The 24,835-nt window shown below is 52.1% G+C and overlaps 1 protein-coding gene across 4 annotated transcripts in view; it reads left to right on the top strand.

Annotated features, from left to right (window-relative positions):
* sec22a (SEC22 homolog A, vesicle trafficking protein) overlaps window positions 1–24,835 on the top strand; it is a 93,574-nt gene that overhangs the window by 3,235 nt on the left and 65,504 nt on the right. For 3 of the 4 annotated variants that reach the window (XM_085986833.1, XM_085986832.1, XM_085986835.1), the window contains exon 2: window positions 20,432–20,635. In XM_085986833.1, coding sequence (XP_085842959.1) covers window positions 20,454–20,635 — 182 coding nt within the window. In that variant the 5' untranslated portion in view covers window positions 20,432–20,453. The remainder of the gene's footprint in view (window positions 1–20,431; window positions 20,636–24,835) is intronic. The other variant, XM_085986834.1, reaches the window with a different exon arrangement.

The following is a 24,835-nucleotide window of genomic DNA, read 5'->3' as shown; positions in this document are numbered from 1 at the left end:
GGGGGGGTGGGGGGAGGGAGTGCAGCGAGGGGTGGGGGGAGGGAGTGCAGCGAGGGGTGGGGGGAGGGAGTGCAGCGAGGGGTGGGGGGAGGGAGTGCAGCGAGGGTGGGGGGAGGGAGTGGGGGCAGGTGTGGGGGGAGGGTGTGGGGGGAGGGAGTGCAGCGAGGTGTGGGGGGAGGGAGTGCAGCGAGGTGTGGGGGGAGGTGTGGGGGGAGGGAGTGCAGCGAGGTGTGGGGGAGGGAGTGCAGCGAGGTGTGGGGGGAGGGAGTGCAGCGAGGTGTGGGGGAGGGAGTGCAGCGAGGTGTGGGGGGAGGGAGTGCGGCGAGGTGTGGGGGGGAGGGAGTGCGGCGAGGTGTGGGGGGGTGGAGTGCAGCGAGGTGTGGGGGGGTGGAGTGCAGCGAGGTGTGGGGGGGTGGAGTGCAGCGAGGTGTGGGGGGGTGGGGTGCAGCGAGGGGTGGGGGGAGGGAGTGCAGCGAGGGGTGGGGGGAGGGAGTGCAGCGAGGGGTGGGGGGAGGGAGTGCAGCGAGGGGTGGGGGGAGGGAGTGCAGCGAGGGGTGGGGGAGGGAGTGCAGCGAGGGGTGGGGGGAGGGAGTGCAGCGAGGGGTGGGGGGGTGGGGGGAGGGAGTGCAGCGAGGTGTGGGGGGAGGGAGTGCAGCGAGGTGTGGGGGGGTGGGGGGAGGGAGTGCAGCGAGGTGTGGGGGGGTGGGGGGAGGGAGTGCAGCGAGGTGTGGGGGGTGGGGGGAGGGAGTGCAGCGAGGTGTGGGGGGAGGGAGTGCAGCGAGGGGTGGGGGGAGGGAGTGCAGCGAGGTGTGGGGGTGGGGGGAGGGAGTGCAGCGAGGTGTGGGGGTGGGGGGAGGGAGTGCAGCGAGGTGTGGGGGGGTGGGGGAGGGAGGGAGTGCAGCGAGGTGTGGGGGGAGGGAGTGCAGCGAGGTGTGGGGGGAGGGAGTGCAGCGAGGTGTGTGGGGGGGGTGGGGGGAGGGAGTGCAGCGAGGTGTGTGGGGGGGTGGGGGGAGGGAGTGCAGCGAGGGGTGGGGGGAGTGGGGGGAGGGAGTGCAGCGAGGTGTGGGGGGGTGGGGGGAGGGAGTGCAGTGAGGTGTGGGGGGAGGGAGTGCAGCAAGGTGTGGGGGGTGGGGGGAGGGAGTGCAGCGAGGTGTGGGGGGGTGGGGGGAGGGAGTGCAGCGGGGTGGGGGGAGGGAGTGCAGCGAGGTGTGGGGGGAGGGAGTGCAGCGAGGTGTGGGGGGAGGGAGTGCAGCGAGGGGTGGGGGGAGGGAGTGCAGCGAGGTGTAGGGGTGGGGGGAGGGAGTGCAGCGAGGTGTGGGGGAGCGAGTGCAGCGAGGTGTGGGGGGAGGGAGTGCAGCGAGGTGTGGGGGGAGGGAGTGCAGCGAGGTGTGGGGGTGGGGGGAGGGAGTGCAGCGAGGTGTGGGGGTGGGGGGAGGGAGTGCAGCGAGGTGTGGGGGTGGGGGGAGGGAGTGCAGCGAGGTGTGGGGGGGTGGGGGGAGGGCGTGCAGCGAGGTGTGGGGCGAGGGAGTGCAGCGAGGTGTGGGGGGGTGGGGGGAGGGAGTGCAGCGAGGTGTGGGGGGTGGGGGGAGGGAGTGCAGCGAGGTGTGGGGGGTGGGGGGGTTTGGGTGCAGCGAGGTGTGGGGGGGTGGGGGTGCAGCGAGGTGTGGGGGGGTGGGGGTGCAGCGAGGTGTGGGGGGGTGGGGGTGCAGCGAGGTGTGGGGGGGGTGGGGGTGCAGCGAGGTGTGGGGGGGTGGGGGTGCAGCGAGGTGTGGGGGGGGTGGGGGGAGGGAGTGCAGCGAGGTGGGGGGGGTGGGGGGAGGGAGTGCAGCGAGGTGTGGGGGGTGGGGGGAGGGAGTGCAGCGAGGTGTGGGGGGTGGGGGTGTGGGGGGTGCAGCGAGGTGTGGGGGGGTGGGGGTGCAGCGAGGTGTGGGGGGGTGGGGGTGCAGCGAGGTGTGGGGGGGTGGGGGTGCAGCGAGGTGTGGGGGGGTGGGGGTGCAGCGAGGTGTGGGGGGGTGGGGGTGCAGCGAGGTGTGGGGGGGTGGGGGTGCAGCGAGGTGTGGGGGGGTGGGGGTGCAGCGAGGTGTGGGGGGGTGGGGGTGCAGCGAGGTGTGGGGGGGTGGGGGTGCAGCGAGGTGTGGGGGGGTGGGGGTGCAGCGAGGTGTGGGGGGGTGGGGGTGCAGCGAGGTGTGGGGGGGTGGGGGTGCAGCGAGGTGTGGGGGCGTGGGGGTGCAGCGAGGTGTGGGGGGGTGGGGGGAGGGCGTGCAGCGGGGGGTGGGGGGAGGGAGTGCAGCGGGGGGTGGGGGGAGGGAGTGCAGCGGGGGGTGGGGGGAGGGAGTGCAGCGAGGTGTGGGGGGAGGGAGTGCAGCGGGGGGTGGGGGGAGGGAGTGCAGCGGGGGGTGGGGGGGAGGGAGTGCAGCGGGGGGTGGGGGGGTGGGAGTGCAGCGAGGTGTGGGGGGGTGGGGGTGCAGCGAGGTGTGGGGGGGTGGGGGTGCAGCGAGGCGTGGGGGGGGAGGGAGGGAGTGCAGCGAGGCGTGGGGGGGAGGGAGGGAGTGCAGCGAGGCGTGGGGGGGGAGGGAGGGAGTGCAGCGAGGGGGGGGGAAAGAGTGCAGCGAGGTGGCGGGGGAAGAGTGCAGCGAGGTGGCGGGGGAAGAGTGCAGCGAGGTGGGGGGGGGAAAGAGTGCAGCGAGGGGAGAGGGGGGAAGAGTGCAGCGAGGGGAGGGGGGGAAAGAGTGCAGCGAGGGGAGGGGGGGAAGAGTGCAGCGAGGGGAGGGGGGGAAAGAGTGCAGCGAGGGGGGGGAAGAGTGCAGCGAGGTGTGGGGGGGAGGGAGTGCAGTGGGGGGGAGGGAGGGAGTGCAGCGAGGTGTGGGGGGGGGAGGGAGTGCAGCGAGGTTTGGGGGGGGAGGGAGTGCAGCGAGGTGTGGGGGGGGGAGGGAGTGCAGCGGGGGGGGGAGGGAGGGAGTGCGGGGGGGCGGGTGGGGGGGGAGGGAGTGCGGGGGGGGAGGGAGTGCAGCGAGGTGGGGGGGGGAAAGAGTGCAGCGAGGTGGGGGGGGGGAAAGAGTGCAGCGAGGGGAGAGGGGGGAAGAGTGCAGCGAGGGGAGGGGGGGAAAGAGTGCAGCGAGGGGAGGGGGGGAAGAGTGCAGCGAGGGGAGGGGGGGAAAGAGTGCAGCGAGGGGGGGGAAAGAGTGCAGCGAGGTGTGGGGGGGAGGGAGTGCAGTGGGGGGGGAGGGAGGGAGTGCAGCGAGGTGTGGGGGGGGGAGGGAGTGCAGCGAGGTGTGGGGGGGGAGGGAGTGCAGCGAGGTGTGGGGGGGGGAGGGAGTGCGGGGGGGCGGGTGGGGGGGGAGGGAGTGCAGCGAGGTGTGGGGGGGGTAGTGGTGGGGGGGAGGGAGTGGTGTGGGGGGAGGGAGTGGTGTGGGGGGAGGGAGTGCAGCGGGGGGCGGGGAGGGAGTGCAGCGAGGTGGGGGGGGAGGGGAGGGAGTGCAGCGAGGTGTGGGGGGGGAGGGAGTGCAGCGAGGTGTGGGGGGGGGAGGGAGTGCAGCGAGGTGTGGGGGGGTGAGGGAGTGCAGCGAGGTGTGTTGGGGGGGCGGAGGGAGTGCAGCGAGGTGGGGGGGGAGGGAGTGCAGCGAGGTGGGGGGGGATGGAGTGCAGCGAGGTGGGGAGGGAGGCGGGGGGGGGAGGCCGGAGGTTGGGGGGGGGGAGGGAGGTGGGAGGTTGGGGGGGAGGGAGGCGGGGAGGGAGGGAGGCGGGGGGAGGGAGGAGGGGGACGGGGGGGAGGAGGGGGACGGGGTGGGGGAGGAGGGGTACGGGGGGGGAGGAGGGGGACGGGGGGGAGGGAGGAGGGGGACGGGGGGAGGGAGGCGGGGGGGTGGGAGGAGGGGGACGGGTGGGGGAGGAGGGAGGGAGGCGGGGGGAGGTGGGGAGGGGGGAGGTGGGGGGCGGGGGGGGAGGGAGGTGGGGGAGGGAGGTGGGGGAGGGGCAGGGAGGTGGGGAAGGGGAGGGAGGTGGGGGTGGAGTTGGGGGTGGGGAGGGAGGTGGGGGTGGGGAGGGAGGTGGGGGTGGGGAAGGGGAGGGAGGTGGGGGTGGGGAAGGGGAGGGAGGTGGGGGAGGGGTGGGGGAGGGGAGGTGGGGAAGGGGGGGAGGTGGGGAAGGGGAGGGGGTGGGGAAGGGGAGGGAGGTGGGGAAGGGGAGGGAGGTGGGGGTGGGGAAGGGGAGGGAGGTGGGGGTGGGGAAGGGAGGTGTGGGGAAGGGCGGGGGGGTGGGGAGGGGCAGGGAGGTGGGGGGGAGGGGCGGGAGGGAGGTGGGGAGGGAGGTGGGGAGGGGCAGGGAGGTGGGGGGCGGGGGAGAGGGGCAGGGAGGTGGGGGGGAGAGGTGGGGGGGAGGGGCAGGGAGGGGGGAGGGGCAGGGAGGTGGGGGGGAGGGGCAGGGAGGGGGGGAGGGGCAGGGGGGGGTGGGAGGGAGAGGGGCAGGGAGGGGGGGCGAGGGAGAGGGGCAGGGAGGCGGAGGGGGAGGGAGAGGGGCAGGGAGGCGGGGCAGGGAGGCGGGGGAGGGAGGGGCAGGGAGGCAGGGGCTGGGGGAGGGAGGTGGGGGGCAGGGGGGAGGGAGAGGGAGAGGGAGGGGGGAGTCGCGGGGGGGGGGTGGAGGGAGGGAGCAGGGAGGGGGGTGTCGGGGAGGGAGGGGGCTAGCTGGGAGGGAGGGGGGTGGGAGCCGGCGAGGGACGGGGGGGGCGCCGGGGAGGGAGGAGAGGCAGGGAGGGAGGGGGGCATTGGGTGGGGAGGCTTCAGTGTGCCATAGCAGAAAAGGGGAAATCAACTCTCTTTCCACTTTTGAAGGCCATCTGGTGAATCTTGCTGGAAAATGTGCACATGTGGATGTTGGGTAAGAAGAGTGTCCAGCTTGACCGTGATGTTCCCCTACAGTCTTAGGCTGCCAACGCTCGCTGTATAGGCTCACGCATGAATGATGACCACTTGGGCAAGCTACTGAAGCTGCCATTGGAATGGTACCAAAGCATAGTCAGTGTCTGCAGAAGCACGGTGGCATAGTGGTTAGCACTGTTGCCTCACAGCACCAGAGACCCGGGTTCGAATCCGGCCTCGGGCGACTGTCTGTGTGGAGTTTGCACATTCTCCCCGTGTTTGCGTGGGTTTACTCCGGGTGCTCCGGTTTCCTCCCACAGTCCAAAGATGTGCGGGGGTTAGGTTGATTGGCTATGATAAATTGACCCTTAGTGTTAGGGGGATTAATACGTGGGGTTACAGGGATAGGGTGGGATATGTGTTGGTGTAGGGGTTACGGGGATCGGGTGGGATATGTGTCGGTGCAGGCTCGATGGGCCGAAATGGCCTCTATCTGCACTGTGGGGTTTCTGTGATTCTGTGATTCTGTGAAATATAAAGCAAGTAAAACCAGGAAATCTGGAATGATCTCCCCCAGAAGGCTGTGGATGGTGGGCCAATTAACATTTTCAAGACTGAGATTGACAGATTTTTATTAAGTAAGAGATATGGATCAAAGGCAGGTAAATGGAGTTGCGGTGCAGATCAGCTATGATCGAATTGAATGGCGGAACGGCTCGAGAGGCTGAATGGCCTCCTGCTGTTGCTATGCATTGCCGCTGTTGCTATGCATTGCCACTGTTTAGGTGTAAGTGCTTTGAGTTAATGACTCCTGAAGATTTCAGGGAAGGGTTTCAAACTCTTGTTTTCAGTGGATCTTCCAGGCTGCTGGTCTTAATGAGTCCTGGCAGCTTTACATTTTTGGCTTGCAGCTGCCCGCACAAGAGAGCGAGTACTTGTATTGCAATATAAATGCCTTTAATTGCTTACATGGAGTTTTGCGGCTGACATAAGCAAAACCATTGCCAACTGATTGCTAGAGTCAAAACGGAATTATCCAATAATTTGAATTAAGCAATGTGAATAAAGTGGGAATTTAATGCAAAGAAAAATATTAATTATCAAGTAGTTTTGATTAAGACACTGAATTAAGAGGAGTAGACTGTCAGACCATAAAGCTGTGTGTCACCGAATAAATCTCTCGCCTAACCAGAGTCTCTATCTCTGGCAGTCACATCACACTGAAAATGACTTGAAAATTAACACGAATGACTGTAACTAATTTACTACAGTCTGTAAATAACAATATGAAAGAACTGCCCGTTGGGGGAGAAAGGACTACATAATGCCCCAAAGATGTGGCCTCTGAGCTGGTTTTAACCAGCTCACAATGCCCTGTTGGTTCTTTGAAGGTAAGCATGCAGGTGCAGCAGGCGGTTAAGAAGGCAAATGGTATGTTGGCCTTCGTAGCGAGAGGATTCGAGTACAGGAACAAGGATGTCTTGCTGCAGTTGTACAGGGCCTTGGTGAGACCACACCTTGAATATTGTGTGCAGTTTTGGTCGCCTTATCTGAGGAAGGATGTTCTTGCCATGGAGGGAGTGCGGCGAAGATTCACTAGGCTGATACCTGGGATGGCAGGAATGACGTATGAGGAGAGATTGAGTCGATTGGGCTTATACTCGCTGGCATTTAGAAGAATGAGAGGGGATCTCATTGAAAGTTATAAAATTCTAACCGGACTAGACAGACTTGATGCAGGAAGGATGTTCCCGATGGCCCGGGAGTCCAGAACCAGGGGTCACAGTCTAAGGATAAGGGGTAAGCCAATTAGGACAGAGATGAGGAATTTCTTCACCGAGAGAGTGGTGAACCTGTGGAATTCTCTGCCACAGAAGGCAGTGGAGGCCAATTCATTAAATATATTCAAGAAGGAGTTAGATATATTTCTTAAGGCTAAAGGTATATGGGAAGAAAGCAGGGACAGGGTACTGAATTTGGATGATCAGCCATGATCTCATTGAATGGGGGAGCAGGCTCGAGGGGCCGAACGGCCTCCTGCTCCTATCGTCTGTGTTTCTATGTAAGTTTGTGTGTAGTGTGGACTTTGAGTTGTGCTCCTCCTCTGCTCTTTGAAAGTTTCTGGGGTTGGAGAACAAGAAAAGGTTATTCTCTTACTGGCGGATTTAGACTAGTGAGCGAGCAGCCTTTTTGCATCGATCATCCTTCGGGCACAGGAAGTTGGAAGAGCTGGCGTTCCCAGTTCCTCTGCCAGTCGAGCATGCCAAACAGGGTTTCAGGAGAGGAAGAAACTCCAGCGACAACTTGCTGCGACTGTCGGCGCATGTCCTCTGAGCCCACAAGAAGAAAGAGTGCTTGCCGGCGATGTCGTGGACAGGGATTTCGACAAACTGGCATCTCCAGTGAGCTGACTTGATGGATGTTGAATTTCCTGGCAGAGCGCATGATTGGTTTCAGATTGGGCACAGCCGTTTCCACAAGGTATTGCCCAATGGCTGGAGTTACCCAGGGTTCGGATCGCAGTCCAGTTCTGTTCCTCAATGGCATTCCAACATCTGGTCAAAGGATTGGTGCTTGTTTGCAGTTTTCAGATGACTTTGCTATTTGGCTATCCTCCACGGACTGAGAACGTGCTTCACAGAAGCCTGAATAATCTAGAAGCATGGGCCTGCTGAAGTCCAGAAAATCACAGTGCATATTCTCCAAAAGAAGGAAAAGCACAAGGAACATGATGTAAGGACTGAGTTACTGTTCAAACCAATTAAGGCCAGCAAATGGCAGAGATTGTTCGGCATAACATTTCAGGAGAATATGTCTTGGACACGGCACACAGTTGACATCACCACCAGGGCATTGCAAGTCCTCTGTGGAAGGAAGTGGATTTAGCCCAAGAACTGTACAAAGCCAACTTCCATCCAATCTGGAATATGGCCATCCAGCCCAGTGCACTATGTCAGCTGCAGATCAAGAGGCTCCATAGAATCTAAAACTGATTAATAAAAGCAGCGTATTGACTCTGATGCTTTGTTTGTTAAGTCCAACGGCATTTCCAGACTCCCGGCAGTGCAAGAAAGGCTTCTGAGACTTCCAGCTAAGGCTCCGGTGCACAAAGCAAGGACTATCCCATCACTGTTAATGCTAATAGAGGAAGAAGGAGAACACTCTGCTACATTTACAACGCTGCACTATCTCTGCGCCTGTAGCAGTCAGCAGATCGCCGCAACATCCAAACATAGAGCAAGCTCCTTCGCAAGGGTCAACTGACCCAATGGGATGAAAATGCACACACGTAATTGAAGCCCCGCATCCCTGGTATCATTCTAGGAAATCTCCTCTGCACCCTCTCCAAGGCCGTGACATCTTTCCTAAAGTGTGGTGCCCAGAATTAGACACAGTACTCCAGCTGGGGCCTAACCAGTGAATTATAAAGGTTTTATATATTTAGGTTTTATGATAGTACTTGAAACTTTCATAAGTCCAACCTCCTGTGTTTTAATAATGTTTCCAGAGCAAACCAATCTAAACATCTGTATTGCATTACACATTGTTGAATAGCTGGCTTCCATTTTTTATCATTAACAAAGGGACACTCCCTCCTTCAGAGCAGATTAAATTCTCTTGCAGTTAATGTCATTCTAAGAAAAGAGTTATCCACTCATTTATGGAGCCTGGGCTGTGATCTCACAAGTGACTTAGTATTCTTTTGGCACTAGCCAGAAGGGTGAAGATCTGTCTTCCCACAAGCTTAGTGATGACTGCCAGGGCGGGTCCAGCATAATTAATAGAAAACGTTTTCAGTGCAGGAGTCATTGATTTTGATTATTTCCTCTGGATCTCTTTTTCAGGCTAGGACAGAGCGCCATTAGATGCAAAAGCATGCTAGTTTTCTTTTACACCTAAATCTGTTCTTTTAAAGAAATGAAAGAACAGACTTGTATTTATATCGTGCCTTTCACGACTTCAGGACGTCATAAATCGCTTTACAGCCAATGAAGTACTTGCGAAGTGTTGTAATCAGAGGGCACAGATTTAAGGTGATTGGCGAAAAGAACCAGAGGCGAAATGAGGAAAAACTTTTTTAGGATTTGGAACGCACTGCCCGATGGGGCGGTGGATACAGATTCGAAGTCGCTGTTGTAATGTAAGGAAAAGTGGCGACCATTTTGTGCACAGCAAGCTCCCACAAGCAGCAGAGAGATGTGACCTGATAATTATGCCTGTTACCTCTAGACTCGACTACTCCAATGCACACCTGCCTGGCCTCCTACCTTGCATGCTCCTGTGAAGCGCCTTGGGCCATTTTACTACGTTAAAGGTGCTATGTAAATACAAGTTGTTGTTGAACCATGTGAACTCGAGGTGGAATGTTTGCTGATTTATCCAACTAATTGCTGAAATCGGATTAGCGGCACCACGTAAGCTGAAAGTACTGTACAAACTTGAATGTAAGTGATTGCACAATAATAATCATAGAATAGTACAGCACAGAAGGAGGCCATTCGGCCCATCGAGTCTGTGCTGGCTCTTTCGAAGAGCAATCCAGTTAGTCCCACTCCCCCGCTCTTTCCCCGTATCCCAGCAATTGTTTCTCCTTCAAGTATTTATCCCATTCCCTTTTGAAGGTTGCTATTGAATCTGCTTTCACCGCCCTATCAGGCAGTGCATTCCAAATCCTAAAAAAGTTTTTCCTCATTTCGCCTCTGGTTCTTCTTGCCAATCACCTTAAATCTGTGCCCTCTGATTATCGACCCCTCAGCCATTGGAAACAGCTTCTCTTTATTTACTCTATCTAAACCCTTCATGATTTTAAACACCTCTATCATATCTCCTCTTGGCTTTCTCTGCTCCAAGGAGAACAACCTCAGCTTCTCTAGTCTATCCACCTGTCCTGGTATGTGTAACAATTTCTCATCCAGACTCCACAGCTGGCCGGTGAAAGCCCTCTGTATTACATGTCATGTATTTTACAGGCTACGTTGACAGCCGCTAAAACTTGTCAGTGGGAGAAATTCAACGTGACCAAGGCAGCTTTGCTTCCCATGGTATTATTTCAGCCACTATATTTCAAATGCCTGGATTCTAGTTGTCCAGCTGTTTTTACCATGCAAAGTTCTATGCGATAAATGTTGGGTTTGATAGCCAAGTAGTAAAAATGTGCTTTTTTTATTGTGGGGAGATTAAGATCAGCACTTGGATCTCCACATGGTACAAGGCTGGAATGCAGATTCAATCTGTAGGTGAGTGCAGCTTTTACAAGTGTAGCCAGGAGTAATGTTCCCTCTAATTTTTGTTTGTGCACGGCCCCTCGCATTTGCAGTATCTCTTTCAACAACAACAACTTGTATTTATATAGCACCTTTAACGTAGTAAAACATCCCAACATAGAAACATAGAAGATAGGAGCAGGAGTAGGCCATTCGGCCCCTCGAGCCTGTTCTGCCATTTAATGAGATCATGGTTGATTATCCAAATTCAGTACCCTGTCCCTGCTTTCTCCCCATATCCCTTGATCCCTTTAGCCTTAAGAAATATATCTAACTCCTTCTTGAATATATTTAATGAATTGGCCTCAACTGCCTTGTGTGGTAGAGAATTCCACAGGTTCACCACTCTCTGGGTGAAGAAATTCCTTCTCATCTCGGTCCTAAATGGCTCACCCCTTATCCTTAGACTGTGACCCCTGGTTCTGGACTCCCCCGCCATTGGGAACATCCTTCCTGCATCTAGTCTGTCCAGTCCTGTTAGAATTTTATAAGTTTCAATGAGATCCCCTCTCATTCTTCTAAACTCTAGCGAATATAAGCCTAATCGACCCAATCTCTCCTCGTACGTCATTCCTGCCATCCCAGGTATCAGTCTGGTGAATCTTCGCTGCACTCCCTCCATGGCAAGAACATCCTTCCTCAGATAAGGCGACCAAAACTGCACACAATAGTCAAGGTGCGGTCTCGCCAAGGCCCTGTACAACTACAACAAGACATCCTTGTTCCTGTACTCGAACCCTCTTGCTACGAAGGCCAACATACCATTTGCCTTCTTGCCTGCTGCACCTGCATGCTTACCTTCAGCGACTGGTGCACAAGAACACCCAGGTCTCTTTGCACTTCCCCTTCTCCCAATCTATTGCCATTCAAATAATAGTCTGCCTTCCTGTTTTTGCCACCAAAGTGGATAACCTCACATTTATCCACATTATAGTGCATTTGCCATTTTTCTGCCCAAGCACCCAACCTGTCCAAATCGTACTGGAGTTTCACGACATCCTCCTCACAGCATACCCTCCCACCCAGCTTTGTGTCGTCTACAAATTTGGAGATATTACATCCAATTCCCTCATCCAGATCATTAATATATATTGTGAACAGCTGGGGTCCTAGGACCGATCCTTGCGGTACCCCACTAGTCACTGCCTGCCACTCGGGAAAACAACCCGTTTATTCCAACTCTTTGCTTTCTATCCGCCAACCAGTTCTCTATCCAAGTCAATAGCTTGCCCCCAATCCCATGTGCCTTAATTTTGCACGCTAATCTCTTATGCGGGACCTTCTGTGCTGTAAAACTCTATGACCTTATCGAAAGCCTTCTGAAAGTCCAAATACACCACATCCACTGGTTCTCCCCCATCTATTTTACCAGTTACATCCTCAAAAAATTCCAGTAAATTAGCCAAGCATGATTTACCTTTTGTAAATCCATGTTGACTTTGTCCGATCCTGTCACTGCTTTCCAAGTGCTCTGCTATTACATCTTTTATAATGGACTCTAGCATTTTCCCCACTACCGATGTCAGGCTTACCGGTCTATAATTCCCCGCTTTTTCTCTCCCACCTTTTTTGAATAGTGGGGTAACATTAGCTACCCTCCAATCCATGGGTACTGTTCCAGAGTCTATCGAGTTCTGCTAGTGGATCCATCCTAAGAGCTCCCGGGGGAAGGGTGGTGAGTCACCTTTATACCCGGGCTTAGGGGTGGAGCCAGGGGCGGAGACATGCCCGGACCTGTACAGAGTTAACAGTGGTTTACCACACCTACAAACACTGATTTCATTCAATTCCTCCCTCTCATTAGACCCTATGTTCCCCGACATCTCTGGGGGGTAATTTGCGTCCTCCTTTGTGAAGACAGAACCAAAGTATGTATTTAATGTTCTGCCATTTCTTTGTTCCCCATTATAAATCCCCCTGATTCTGACTGCAAGGGACCTACGCTTGACTTCACCAATCTTTTTCTCTTCAAGGCGCTTCACAGGGGTATTATGAGACAAAAAAATTTGACACCGAGCCACATAAGGAGAAATTAGGGCAGGTGACCAAAAGCTTGGTGAAAGAGGTAGGTTTTAAGGAGCATCTTAAAGGAGAAAAGAGAGGTAGAGAAGCAGAGAGGTTTAGGCAGGGAATTCCAGAGCTTAGGGCCTCGGCAACAGAAGGCACGGCCGCCAATGGTTGAGCGATTTATAATCAGGGAATGTCAAGAGGGCAGAATTAGAGGAGCGCAGCTATCTTTGGTGGGGGAGAGGGCATTGTGGGGCTGGAGGAGATTACAGAACTAGGGAAGGGGCGAGGCCGTGGAGGGATTTGAAAGCATGGATGAGAATTTTGAAATCGAGGCGTTGCTTAACCGGGAGCCAATGTAGGTCAGCGAGCACAGGGGTGATGGGTGAACGGGACTTGGTGCGAGTTAGGACACGGGCAGCCGAGTTTTGGATGACCTCAAGTTTACGTAGGGTAGAATGTGGGAGGCCAGCCAGGAGTGCGTTAGAATAGTCAAGTCTCGAGGTAACAAAGGCATGGATGAGGGTTTCATCAACGGATGAGCTGAGGTAAGGGCGGAGACGGGCGATGTTACGGAGGTGGAAATAGGCGGTCTTGGTTATGCCGTGGATACTCCTGCTCCTATTTTTCTATGTTTCTGTGTGGTCGGAAGCTCATTTCAGGGTCAAGTATGACACCAAGGTTGCGAACAGTGTGGCTCTGCCTCAGACAGATGTTAGGGAGAGGGATGGAGTCAGTGGCTAGGGAACAGAGTTCATGGCGGGGACCGCAAACAATGGTTTCAGTCTTCCCAATATTTAATTGGGGAAAATTTCTGCTCATCCAGAACTGGATGTTGAGCAAGCAGTCTGACGATTTAGACACCGTGGAGGGGTCGAGAGAAGTGGTGGTGAGGCAGAGCTGAGTGTCGTCAGCGTACATGTGGAAACTGATGCTGTGTTTTTGGATGATGTCGCCAAGGGGCAACATGTAGATGAGAATTAGGAGGGGGCCAAGGATAGACCCTTGGGGGACACCAGAGGTAACGATGCAGGAGCGGGAAGAGAAGCCGTTGTAGGTGATTCTGTGGCTACGATTAGATAGATAAGAATGGAACCAGGCGAGTGCAGTCCCACCCAGCTGGACGATGGTGGAGAGGCGTTGAAGGATGGAGTGGTCAACCGTGTCAAAAGCTGCAGACAAGTCAAGAACGACGAGGAGGAATAGTTTACCTTTGTCACAGTCACAAAGGATGTCATTTGTGACTTGGAGGAGAGCCATTTTGGTACTGTTAAAAAGATGGGCATGGATTTGGGAGGTGACAACACGTTCAAGGACTTTGGGGAGGAAAGGGAGGCTGGAGATGGGACGGTAGTTTGCAAGGACGGAGGGGGTCAGGGGTTGGTTTTTTGAGGAGAGAAGTGATGATGGCAGATTTGAAGGAGAGGGGGACAGTACCTGAGGAGAGAGAACAGTTAACAATGTCAGCTAACATGGGAGCCAGAAAAGGAAATTTGGTGGGAATAAGGTCGAGGGAGCAGGAAATGGGTCTCATGGACAAGATGAGCGTGGAGAGGTCATGAGGGGAGATCAGAGAGAAATTGGAGAAAGATGTGAGTTCAGGGCTAGGGCAGGGGGGAACCTCGGAGGAAATTTGGCAGGTGGAGACAAAAGTGCATGAGCTCCTCACACTTTCAGCTGCAGCAGCTTGTGAGCAGCCTGCACAGGACCTCCGGATTGATGCATGGCTGCGCACCTTGGGGGAAACGTTGGCCGGAAGTCTAGAAAAATTGTGAAACTTCTCTTATTCATGATCAATTTGTACACGGTACTAAAACAGGAGTGTGCTAAAAGATCTTACAATTAAGTAGCCTAATTGGTTACAGATGAAACTTCATCGTCGCTGGGTCAAACTCCTGAAGCTCCCTACCTAACAGCACTGTGAGAGTACGTTCACCACATAGACTGCAACTGTTCAAGAAGGCGGCTCACCACCACCTTCTCAAGGGTAATTAGAGATGAGCAATAAACGTTGTCCTTGCTAGAGACACCAACATCTTATGAATGAATAAAAAAACAATTGCAGTATTCCAACTGTGGTATTAGATACGTTAGACTATATTGGGGTAGAGGGAGAGGAAATCTTTGTTGGCTCTAATTTTATTCCGGTTGCCCTTTTCAAGCCTTGAAAGCAACAACTAAAGATGCACATGGTTCTGAAGTGGCCGACAGATATCTTCTCTAATTAGTCATTCTTTATATGTAAGCCAGAATGGCAAGTTCTGGTAGGCCATTCGACCATAGGATCCATCACCAGCAAGCCTGAACCTTTGCTTGCTCACTATCCCTGTGGATGAGCTTCTGGCTGAGGTCACTGGATCATGATTAGGAGTTGGAACTCCAGCTGGTTTTTCCCTTCCTATCGCTGGGACACTTGAGGCCAGACGTAGTGCCAGGTCTGATTTTAAAAAGTAAAAACCGCTAATGTTGGAAATGTGAAACAAAAACCAAATATACTGCATATCCGTAGCAGGTTAGTCAGCACCTGTAGAGAGCAAAGACAGATTAATGCTTCGGATGTAACCTGTCTGACAAAGGGATATACCCGAAGTGTTCACCTGTCATTTCTCTTTACAGGTACTACCTGACTTGCTGTGGATATGCAGCAATTTCTGTTTTTGTGGTGTCAAATCACTAACACCGCTGAGATCAGCTACTTCAGTACGTATAGGGCTTGAACCTGGCGCCATCCTAACTGTATGGCTTCATACAGAATAGCAGTGCTTTTATCTACAGAGGCATCTGGGAGGAGACTGGGAACATTTGGCATCTTAAGATCGGCATTTGCAGTAGGTAGCATATTTCAATGTCTGCATAGAAACATAGAAGATAGGAGCAGGCCATTCGGCCCCTCGAGCCCGCTCCGCCATTTAATGAGATTGTGAAACTTCTCTTATTCATGATCAATTTGTACACGGTACTAAAACAGGAGTGTGCTAAAAGATCTTACAATTAAGTAGCCTAATTGGTTACCCCTTATCCTTAGAATGTTACTTTTAAGGAAATGTTAATGGAACCTTCTGCTTGTGTTGCTCTGCACATTTGCAGATTATTTACCACATTCTGCAGTGTCTGAATAATGTTTCTTTAAATATACATCAAACAATACCATGATTCACCTGGACCCTTGACTCCTGCTGTGTCTACTTGCATTACTAGATTGATTCCTGGGATAAGAGGGTTGTCCTATGAGGAGAGATTGAGTAGGTTGGGCCTATACCCTCTGGAGTTTAGAAGAGTGAGAGGTGATCTCATTGAAATATATAAGATTCTGAGGGGGATTGACCGGGTATTTGCTGAGAGGGGCTGGAGAGTCCAGAACTAGGGGGCATAGTCTCAGGATAAGGGTTCGGCCATTTAAGACTGAGATGAGGAATTTCTTCACTGAGGGCTGTGAATCTTTGGAATTCTCTACCCCAGAGGGCTGTGGATGCTGAATCGTTGAGTATATTCAAGGCTGAGATGGATAGATTTTTGGACTCTAGGGGAATCAAGGGATATGGGGGTTGGGCGGGAAAGTAGAGTTGAGGTCGATGATCAGCCATGATCTTATTGAATGGCAGAGCAGGCTCGAGGGGCTGGATGGCCTACTCCTGCTCCTAATTCTTATGTTATTATGTATGTTCTTATTACAGTAAATGTACCAACTGTACATTTTGAACATGATTTTTTTCAAAGTAACTTATGTACTGTGCAATTAGTGTGACAGGAAGGGACAGTGTATAAACGTAAGAGTGCATCAGAAAGTGGGGTCGGAGTAGGGAAAAATGGTAAAAAGACAAAATTAAAAGCTCTTTATCTGAATGCACGCAGCATTCGTAACAAGATAGATGAGTTGTCAGCAACAACAGAAGTAAATAGGTATGATCTGATTGACATTACAGAGACTTGGTTGCAAGATGACCAAGGCTGGGAACTGAATATTCAGTGGTGGTTGACATTTTGGAAGGATAGGCAGAAAGGAAAAGGAGGTGGGGTAGCTCTGTTAATAAAGGCTGAGATCAGTGCAGTAGTGAGAAATTATATTGGCTCGGAAGATCAAGATGTAAAATCAGTTTGGGTGGAGATAAGAAATAATAAGGGAAGGAAGTCAGTGGTGGGAGTAGCGTATAGGCCCCCGAACAGTGGCTACGCTGTAGGACAGAGCATAAATCAAGAAATAATGGAGGCTTGTAAGAAAGGTACTGCAATAATCATGGGTGATTTTAATCTTCATATTGATTGGACAAATCAAATTGGCCAAGGTAGCCTTGAGGACGAGCTCATAGAATGTATTCGGGATGGTTTCTTAGAACAATACATTGTGGAACCAACCAGGGAGAAGGCTACCTTAGATCTGGTACTGTGTAATGAGACAGGATTAATTAATGATCTCATAGTAAAGGATCCTCTAGGAAAGAGTGATCAAAGCATGATAGAATTTCAAATTCAGTTTGAGGGTGAGAAAATTGGGTCTCAAACCAGTGTCCTGAATTTAAATAAAGGCAATTATGAAGGCAGAGTTGGCTAACGTTGACTGGGAAAATAGATTAAAGGGTAAGACGGTAGATAAGCAGTGGCAGACATTTAAGGAGATATTTCATAACTCTCAGCAAATATATATTCCAGTGAGAAGGAAAGACTCTTGAGAAGGATGAACCATCCGTGGCTAACTAAGGAAGTAAAGATTGTTTGCCTTTGTTTTCAATTTGATACCAATGTTGTGAAGATTAGTGGTAGGCCAGACGATTGGGAAATTTTTAGAAAACGGCAAAGGATTTTAAAAAAAGAGAGAAGATAGATTATGAGAGCAAACTAGCAAGAAATATAAAAACAAGACAGTAAGTGCTTCTACAGGTTTATAAAAAAGAAAAGAGTAGCTAAAGTAAACGTTGATCCCTTAGAGGAGGAGACTGAGGAATTAATAACAGGAAACAGGGAAATGGCAGAGACTTTGAACAAATATTTTGTATCGGTCTTCACGGTAGAAGACACTAAAAGCTTCCCAATAATAGATAATCAAGGGGCTATAGGGAGGGGGGAGCTTAAAACAATCACTATCACTAGAGAAAAAATACATGGTAAAATAATGGGACTAAAGGTGGACAAGTTCCCTGGACCTGATGGCCTGCATCCTAGGGTCTTGCAAGAAGTGGCTGCAGAGATAGTGGATGCATTGGTTGCAATCTACCAAAATTCCCTGGATTCTGGAGAGGTCCCAGCGGATTGGAAAACCGCAAATGTAACGCCCCTATTTAAGAACAGAGGGAGACAGAAAGCAGGAAACTATAGACCAGTTAGCCTAACATCTGTCATTGGAAAAATGCTGGAGTCCATTATGAAGGAAGTAGTAGCAAGACATTTAGAAAAATCATAATACAGTCAAGCAGAGTCAGCATGGTTTTATGAAAGGGAAATCATGTTTGACAAATTTGCTAGAGTTCTTTGAGGATGTAACGAGCAGGGTGGATAAAGGCGAACCAGTGGATGTGGTGTATTTGTATTTCCAGAAGGCATTCGATAAGGTGCCACATAAAAGGTTACTACACAAGATAAGAGTTCACGGGGTTGGGGGTACAGGTAGACTACCCTTTATCCGGACTTCCGAAAACCGAAACCCTCTAAAAAAAAAACCTTCGGTTTTTTTGTTCAGCGTAAGTCGTGCGTACGACTTACGCTGAACGAAAAAACCTTCGGTTTTTAGAGGGTTCCGGTTGCGGAAGTTCGGATAAAGGGTAAGTCGTGCGCACGACCACCCCGACAACCGCCGACCCCCCCGCGGACCCCGCCAGCCCCGACAACCGCCGACCCCCCCGCGTACCCCGCCGGCCCCGACCCCCGCCGACCCCGACTGACTTACGCTGAGCGTCAGCGTAAGTCGTGCGCACGACCCCCCGCCGACCCCCCCCGCGGACCCCCGCCGACCCACCTTCCGAAATTCTCCTTTATCCGAAACTCGGCTGGTCCCGAGGTTTTCGGATAAAGGATAGTCTACCTGTAATATAATTAGCATGGATAGAGGATTGGCTAACTAACAGAAAACAGAGTCGAGATAAATGGGTCATTTTCCGGTTGGCAAACTGTAACTAGTGGGGTGCCACAAGGATCAGTGCTGGGGCCTCAACCAGTTACAATCTACATCAATGACTTGGATGAAGGGACCGAATGTAATGTAGCCAAATTTGCTGATACAAAAATAGGTGGGAAAGTAAGTTGTGAAGAGGACACAGAATCTGCAAAGGGATTTGGCAGATGGAGTATAATGTGGGAAAATGTGAGGTTATCCACTTTGGTAGGAAAAATAAAAAAGCAAATTATTATTTAATTAGATAGAGATTACAAAATGCTGCAGTACACCGGGATCTGGGGATCCTTGCACATGAAACACAAAAGGTTAGCATGTACTTACAGCAAGTAATTAGGAAGGCAAATGGAATGTTGGCCTTTATTGCAAGGAGGATGGAGTATAAAAGTAGGGAAGTCCTGCTACAACTGTACAGGGTGCTGGTGAGACCACACCTGGGGTACTGCGTACAGTTTTGGCCTCCTTATTTAAGGAGGGATATACTTGCATTGGAGGCAGTTCAGAGAAGGTTCACGAGGTTGGTTCCTGAGATGAAGGGGTTGTCTTATGAGGAAAGGTTGAGCAGGTTGGGCCAATACTCATTGGAGTTTAGAAGAATGAGAGGTGATCTTATTGAAACATATAAGATACTGAGGGGGCTCGACAGGGCAGATGCAGAGAGGATGTTTTCCCCTCGTGGGGGAATCTAGAACTAGGGGGCATAGTTTCAGAATAAGGGGTCGTCCATTTAAAACGGAGATGAGGAGGAATTTCTTCTCTGAGGGTCGTGAATCTGTGGAATTCTCTTCCCCAGAGAGCTGTGGAGGCGGAGTCATTGAATATATTTAAGGTGGAGATACTGATTTTTGAACGATAAGGGAGTCGAGGGTTATGGGGAGAGGGCAGGGAAGTGGAGTTGAGGCCAAGATCAGATCAGCCATGATCTTATTGAATGGCAGAGCAGGCTCGAGGGGCCAAATGGCCTAATCCTGCTCCTATTTCTTATGTTCTTATGTTTATGTTCTTATTAACATATCTCGCCTTCGATAAGGTCCCACACAAGAGGTTGGTGAACAAAGTTAGGGCACATGGAATTGGGGGTAATATACTAGCATGGATTGAGAATTGGTTAACAGACAGAAAACAAAGAGTAGGGATAAACGGGTCTTTTTCAGGATGGCAGGCCGTGACTAGTGGGGTACCGCAAGGATCGGTGCTTGGGACCCAGCCATTCACAATCTATATCAATGATTTGGATGAGGGGACTAAATGTAACATTTCCAAATTTGCTGATGATACAAAGCTAGGTGGCAGTGTCAGTTGTGAAGAGGCTTCAAGGGGATCTCGACAGGCTCAGTGAGTGGGCGAGAACATGGCAGATGGAATATAATGTGGATAAATGTGAAGTTATCCACTTTGGTAGAAAAAACAGAAAGGCAGTGTATTTCCTAAATGGTGAAAGATTGGGGAATGCAGATGCTCAAAAGGGACCTGGGTGTCCTTGTACACGAGTCACTGAAAGTGAATGTGCAGGTGCAGCAAGCCATTAGGAAGGCAAATGGTATGCTGGCCTTCATTACAAGAGGATTTGCTTACAGGAGTAAAGAAGTCTTACTCCAATTATATAGGGCCTTGGTGAGACCACACCTGGAGTACTGTGTACAATTTTGGTCTCCTTACCTAAGGAAGGATATACTTGCCATAGAGGGAGTGCAGCGAAGGTTCACAAGATTGATTCCTGGGATGGCGGAACTGTCGTATGAGGAGATTGAGTAAACTAGGCCTGTATTCTCTTGAATTCAGAAGAATGAGGGGGGATCTCATTGAAGCATACAAAATTATCACAGGGCTTGATAAGGTGGATGCTGGGAGAATGTTTCCCTTGGCTGGGGAGTCTAGAACCAAGGGCCACAGCCTCAGGATAAAGGGTAGGCCATTCAGGACTGAGATGAGAAGAAATTTCTTCCCACAGAGGGTGGTGAATCTTTGGAATTCTCTACCCCAGAGGGCTGTGGAGGCTCAGTCATTGGGTATATTCAAAACAGAAGTCGATAGATTTCTGAATAGTAAGGGCACCAAGGGGTATGGCGATAGGGCCGGTGAATGGAGTTGAGGCAGAAGATCAGCCATGATCTCATTGAATGGCGGAGCAGGCTCGAATGGCCTACTCCTGCTCCTATTTCTTGTGTTCTTATGTTAAAGCGTTTTCCTTAAATGTTTTTCAGCACCCCTGGGAAGTTGTCGGAAATGTCCATGGTCCTGTTTGCTTCTGTTGTGCGTGTCCGAGATGGCCTTCCACTTTCTGCTTCCACAGATTACGAAATGAACAAAGGAATACAGGAGAGCAAGAAGTATCTTAAAGTGCTGTCAAAAAAGCTAGGCCATCTGCCTGATCGATGTACTCTGAAAGATGTACAGTACAATATACAGTAAGTCATTGGCCCTTTCCCCTGTTTGCTTTAGAAGGAAAGGAAGTACTTGCATTTTTAAAGTATGCCTTGGACGTCCCAAAGCACTTCACAACCAACAAAATACTTTTTAAAATTAAGTCATTGTTGTTAAGTAGGCAAATGTTAATCAGCTTTTGGTGATTACAAACTATTTACAGTACAGAAACAGGCCATTTGGCTCCACAGGACCATGTCGGTGTCTATGCTCCACATGAGCCTCCTTTCATTCTTCTTCATCTAACCCCATCAACATGTCCTTCTATGCCTTTCTCCCTCGTGTACCTATCTAGCTTCCCCTTAAATGCATCGATGCTATTCGCCTCAACCACTCCTTGTGGTAGCGAGTTCCACATTCTAACCACTCTCTGGGTCAAGAATTTTCTCCTGAATCCCGTATTGAATTTATTAGTGATGTTAGTTGAGGGAAGAATGTTGACCAGGACACTGGGAGAACTCCCTGCTCCTCTTCATACTGCACCATGTGGATCCTTCACATCCACCTGAACAAACAGATCGATCTTATCCTAATGATCGCACCTCTCAAAATACAGCGCCCCCTCGGTACTGCACTGAGGTGTCCGCCGAGATGAGACGACATGAGGGGAAAAAATTTACGCAACGAGTGGTTAGGATTTGGAATGCGCTGCCTGACAGGGCGGTGGAAACAGATTCAATAGCAGCCTTCAAAAGGGAATTGGATAAATACTTGAAGGAGAAAAAATTGCAGGGATATGGGGAAAGAGCGGGGGAGTGGGGCTAACTGGATTGCTCTTCGACAGAGCCAGCACTGACTCAATGGGCCGAATGGCAGCCTCCTGTGCTGTACTATTCTATGATTATGTGCCCAAGTGCTGGCGTGAGGCTTGAACCTACAAATGTTTTGACTCTTGTTGAGAGCTAATACTCGAGGGAGAAGTTGTTGTTTGAGGGGTTTGACTAAATGGTGAGAAAGGAAATCATGCGGCTTGGCGGAGTGGACACCAAACAAAACTGGTTATAAGTAGAAAGTGTGAGGAACAGAAATTAGTGACATAAATATATAAATTCTGCAGTTTTTAATCATGGGCACACAAATCCAAGTGATTTTCATTATAAGTTGTATCAATGGAATGATTCTTATTTCTCTCCTCCACACACACAGCTGTAATGTTCATTAGCTCTATTTTGTTCCATGCAAAAAAAAACAAAGTAATTCTGGGTCCACCGGGGCCGGAATTTTTACCTTTGCGTCGGGCCGGGTGCGTGCGGGCCGTGTAGCAGGTCGGGAACGTGATGTTCGGAGCAGCGTGTTGCTCAGAGCGCCTTTAACTTAATGGCCCCAATTGAAAGACTCGTGCGTGCTTCCCAGCCCTATTAAATGATGCGGGTCTGATGAAGTCACCGATGACGCGTTTCCAGCGCTGATAATTAAAGCAGCCTTGCACTCCACTCATTTGAAGGTTGCTGGAGGAGGATGGAACCTGACAAATACACGCCACAGTACTTTTATCAATTTGCAAAGATGGATAGCCACGCTTCTCGGACTCCTCGCTGCATACTCTGGTGGAGGCTGTCCGAGCACGCAGGGAGGTCCTCTTCCCTGCTGATAGGCAAAGGAGACCGCCACAAGAAATAAAAAGCCTGGCTGGATATAGCTGAGGAGGTCAGCAGCAGGGATGTGGTGAGGAGGACCTGGATACAGTGCAGGAACCGATTCAATGATCTCATGAGGTCAGGAAAGGTGAGTGCCCTGCCACACTCGCCTTCATCCTGATGTGCCTGTCAACACATTCCCATCACTCTGCCCTCTGAAGCCTACTCCTGCACATCATTCCTCACACCAACCTACCTTCCAGGTCCACCCGTCCCTCTCTCTCTACGTACATACTCTCATCCCCATCTGACTAACCACCCCTCACACTCGCCCTCATCCTAATGCAGTCCTAGCAAGTAACACCAGAGAAGGAGGCCATTTGGCATTGGCACCCCACTCCCTCATAGTCACCCTCTACAGATGTAACCCATCCATTCCTTACACTCATTCCATCACGCTCACTCAGACTTCTCTTCTTGCCCTCCTTTCAGGAGAAAAGAGCCCAGAACAAGAGAGAGAGGGAGAGAACCAGAGTTGGCCCTCCAGTCTTTGCACACCTAACAGCAGCAGAGGAGGGAGCTCTGGAGATCTCGGGAGCTCGAGAGACACTGACGGAGAGAGGGGGACACCCCAGTAACCTGGTGACAGAATCACATATCATAAAGCCACAATGAATAATACAGCAGTCACTCATGTGGTGACTGATGTCAGCAGCCAGTGAAATGTCATCATGTGCATAATGGTAACATTACCCATTCTTACTAAAACACTTCTACTTCATCTCTTTACTCTCCCACAGGTCCATCTACTGCCCCCCCCCCCGACTGTCCAGCAGGAGGAGGAAGTCAACTCCTCAGAGGAACTTCCAGCCTCCGAGGGTGCAGCGTCAGCAGACCCAAGTGCAGCCAGCACCAGCACCATAGAGTAGGGTTGACGCCTGGTGTCTCTCAATTCACAAGTGAGCAAGAACAGGTGGTGTTGACGGGGACAGCAGTGGAGACTCCTCGCCAGAGGGCACAGGACGCTCCAAGCTCTGCTGAGCTGCATGCAGACACTGAGCCTTGGGGCTATCAAGAAAGAGGGTGCTCTGAGGGGCAGCAACAATTGCATGAGGCTCTAGTATCTTTTGCAGCCGCAATGTCTACAAATGTTCGTAGAATGGAAGAGTCCATCTCCAACATGAGCACCACCATGTCGCAGGCGATGGCGACGATGTGCTCTTCCATGGGAAGGATGGCCACCTGCATGGAGCAGCAAATGCGCCACTCACAGGAGCACATGCTAGCTATGGACAATAGATGGCAGGCACTCCTAGACCTCCTCTCAATGAGGGATGTAAACATAGACTTGGGCCTTCATCGCCCCACTGCTGTGCAGCAAAGTGCTAACCAGCTCCTTGCTAGCAGGGAAGTGCGGGTGGCCCATGAGAGGGATGATGGTGAGAGGGGGCATGGAAGTGGGGGGCTCTTCTCAAAGCGCTCCCACTTTTCCCCCATTGCCCCCCCTCAGTCAGAGCCCACATGCTTCCTTGGATCCCAATGGCCGAGTCTGCCCCTGCACAGTCGCAGGATGAGCGGACTTTGGCGGGGCTATCACAGGCTCCAAAACACAGAGGATGTCCGCCAAAAGTGTCTTTGACGAGTCGCAGCAGCGAAGTGAGCAGCCTGCCTCTACCTCTGCTGAAGGCACAGGGGTTGCACCTCGTAGAAGCACTCAAAAGAAAAATGCCACAAAAGTATATGCACAAGGGTGTGCATATGGGTGTAAGTTTGTTATTTTGATGACACATAAATGTTTTTCTTTGCACCATTTTCGGGTCTTGTTCATTTTTTCCTCAAACCTTGGAAGTGACTTTGTCACTTGGAGTGAATGGTGAGACATTAGTTAACCTCAAGCATTGGGGCTTTGGGTGAGCGGAATGGATTGGTCATTGTAGGGATGCTTTATGGTGTTGCTAGGGGGCGAGGTGGGGGGGTGGGGGCTTGGTACACAGCATGTGGCAGGCGTATGTGGCTGCATTGGAGCAAGTTAAGTAAATCTGGCCATGATCAGGCCATCCCAGACAGCATGTGCACCGCTGCTGGTGCCATCTGCGCCTCAGGCTTCTCCTCTGAAGAGGCTGTGCGGCATGCTCCTCCTGCAGCTCCATTCCTCACTGCTGCGCTATGTTGTGCAGCACGCTTCAGACGACGATGATTCTGGAGACCCTGGCTGGTGCGTAATGAAGGGCTCCTCCAGATTTGTCAAGGCATCTGAAGCGCATCTTCAGCATGCCTATTGCTTGCTCTATGACACATCTGGTGGAGATGCGGCTCATTATAATGCTCCTCCGCCTCAGTATTTGGCCTCCTCGGGTGTCATGAGCCATGTGTTCAGTGGATCACCCTTGTCTCTAAGCAGCCAGCTGGTAAGCCTGTCTGAAGGTGCAAAGAGCTGAGGGAGGGTGGACTGGCGCAGCACAAGAGAGTCATGACGGCTGCCATGGAATCTGGTGCACACATGCATAATCATCTTTTTATGGTTGCAGACGCGCTGCACGTTGAGGGAGTGGAAGCTCTTGTGGTTCACAAACACTCCTGGGTGATGATGGGGTGCCTTCATGGCCA

The sequence above is a fragment of the Somniosus microcephalus genome, chromosome 4 (assembly GCF_052327205.1).
Source record: "Somniosus microcephalus isolate GS21.2 chromosome 4, FLI_Smic_1.0, whole genome shotgun sequence".
Taxonomy (NCBI): Eukaryota; Metazoa; Chordata; class Chondrichthyes; order Squaliformes; family Somniosidae; genus Somniosus; species Somniosus microcephalus.
This window is presented reverse-complemented; position numbering and strand designations above follow the sequence as displayed.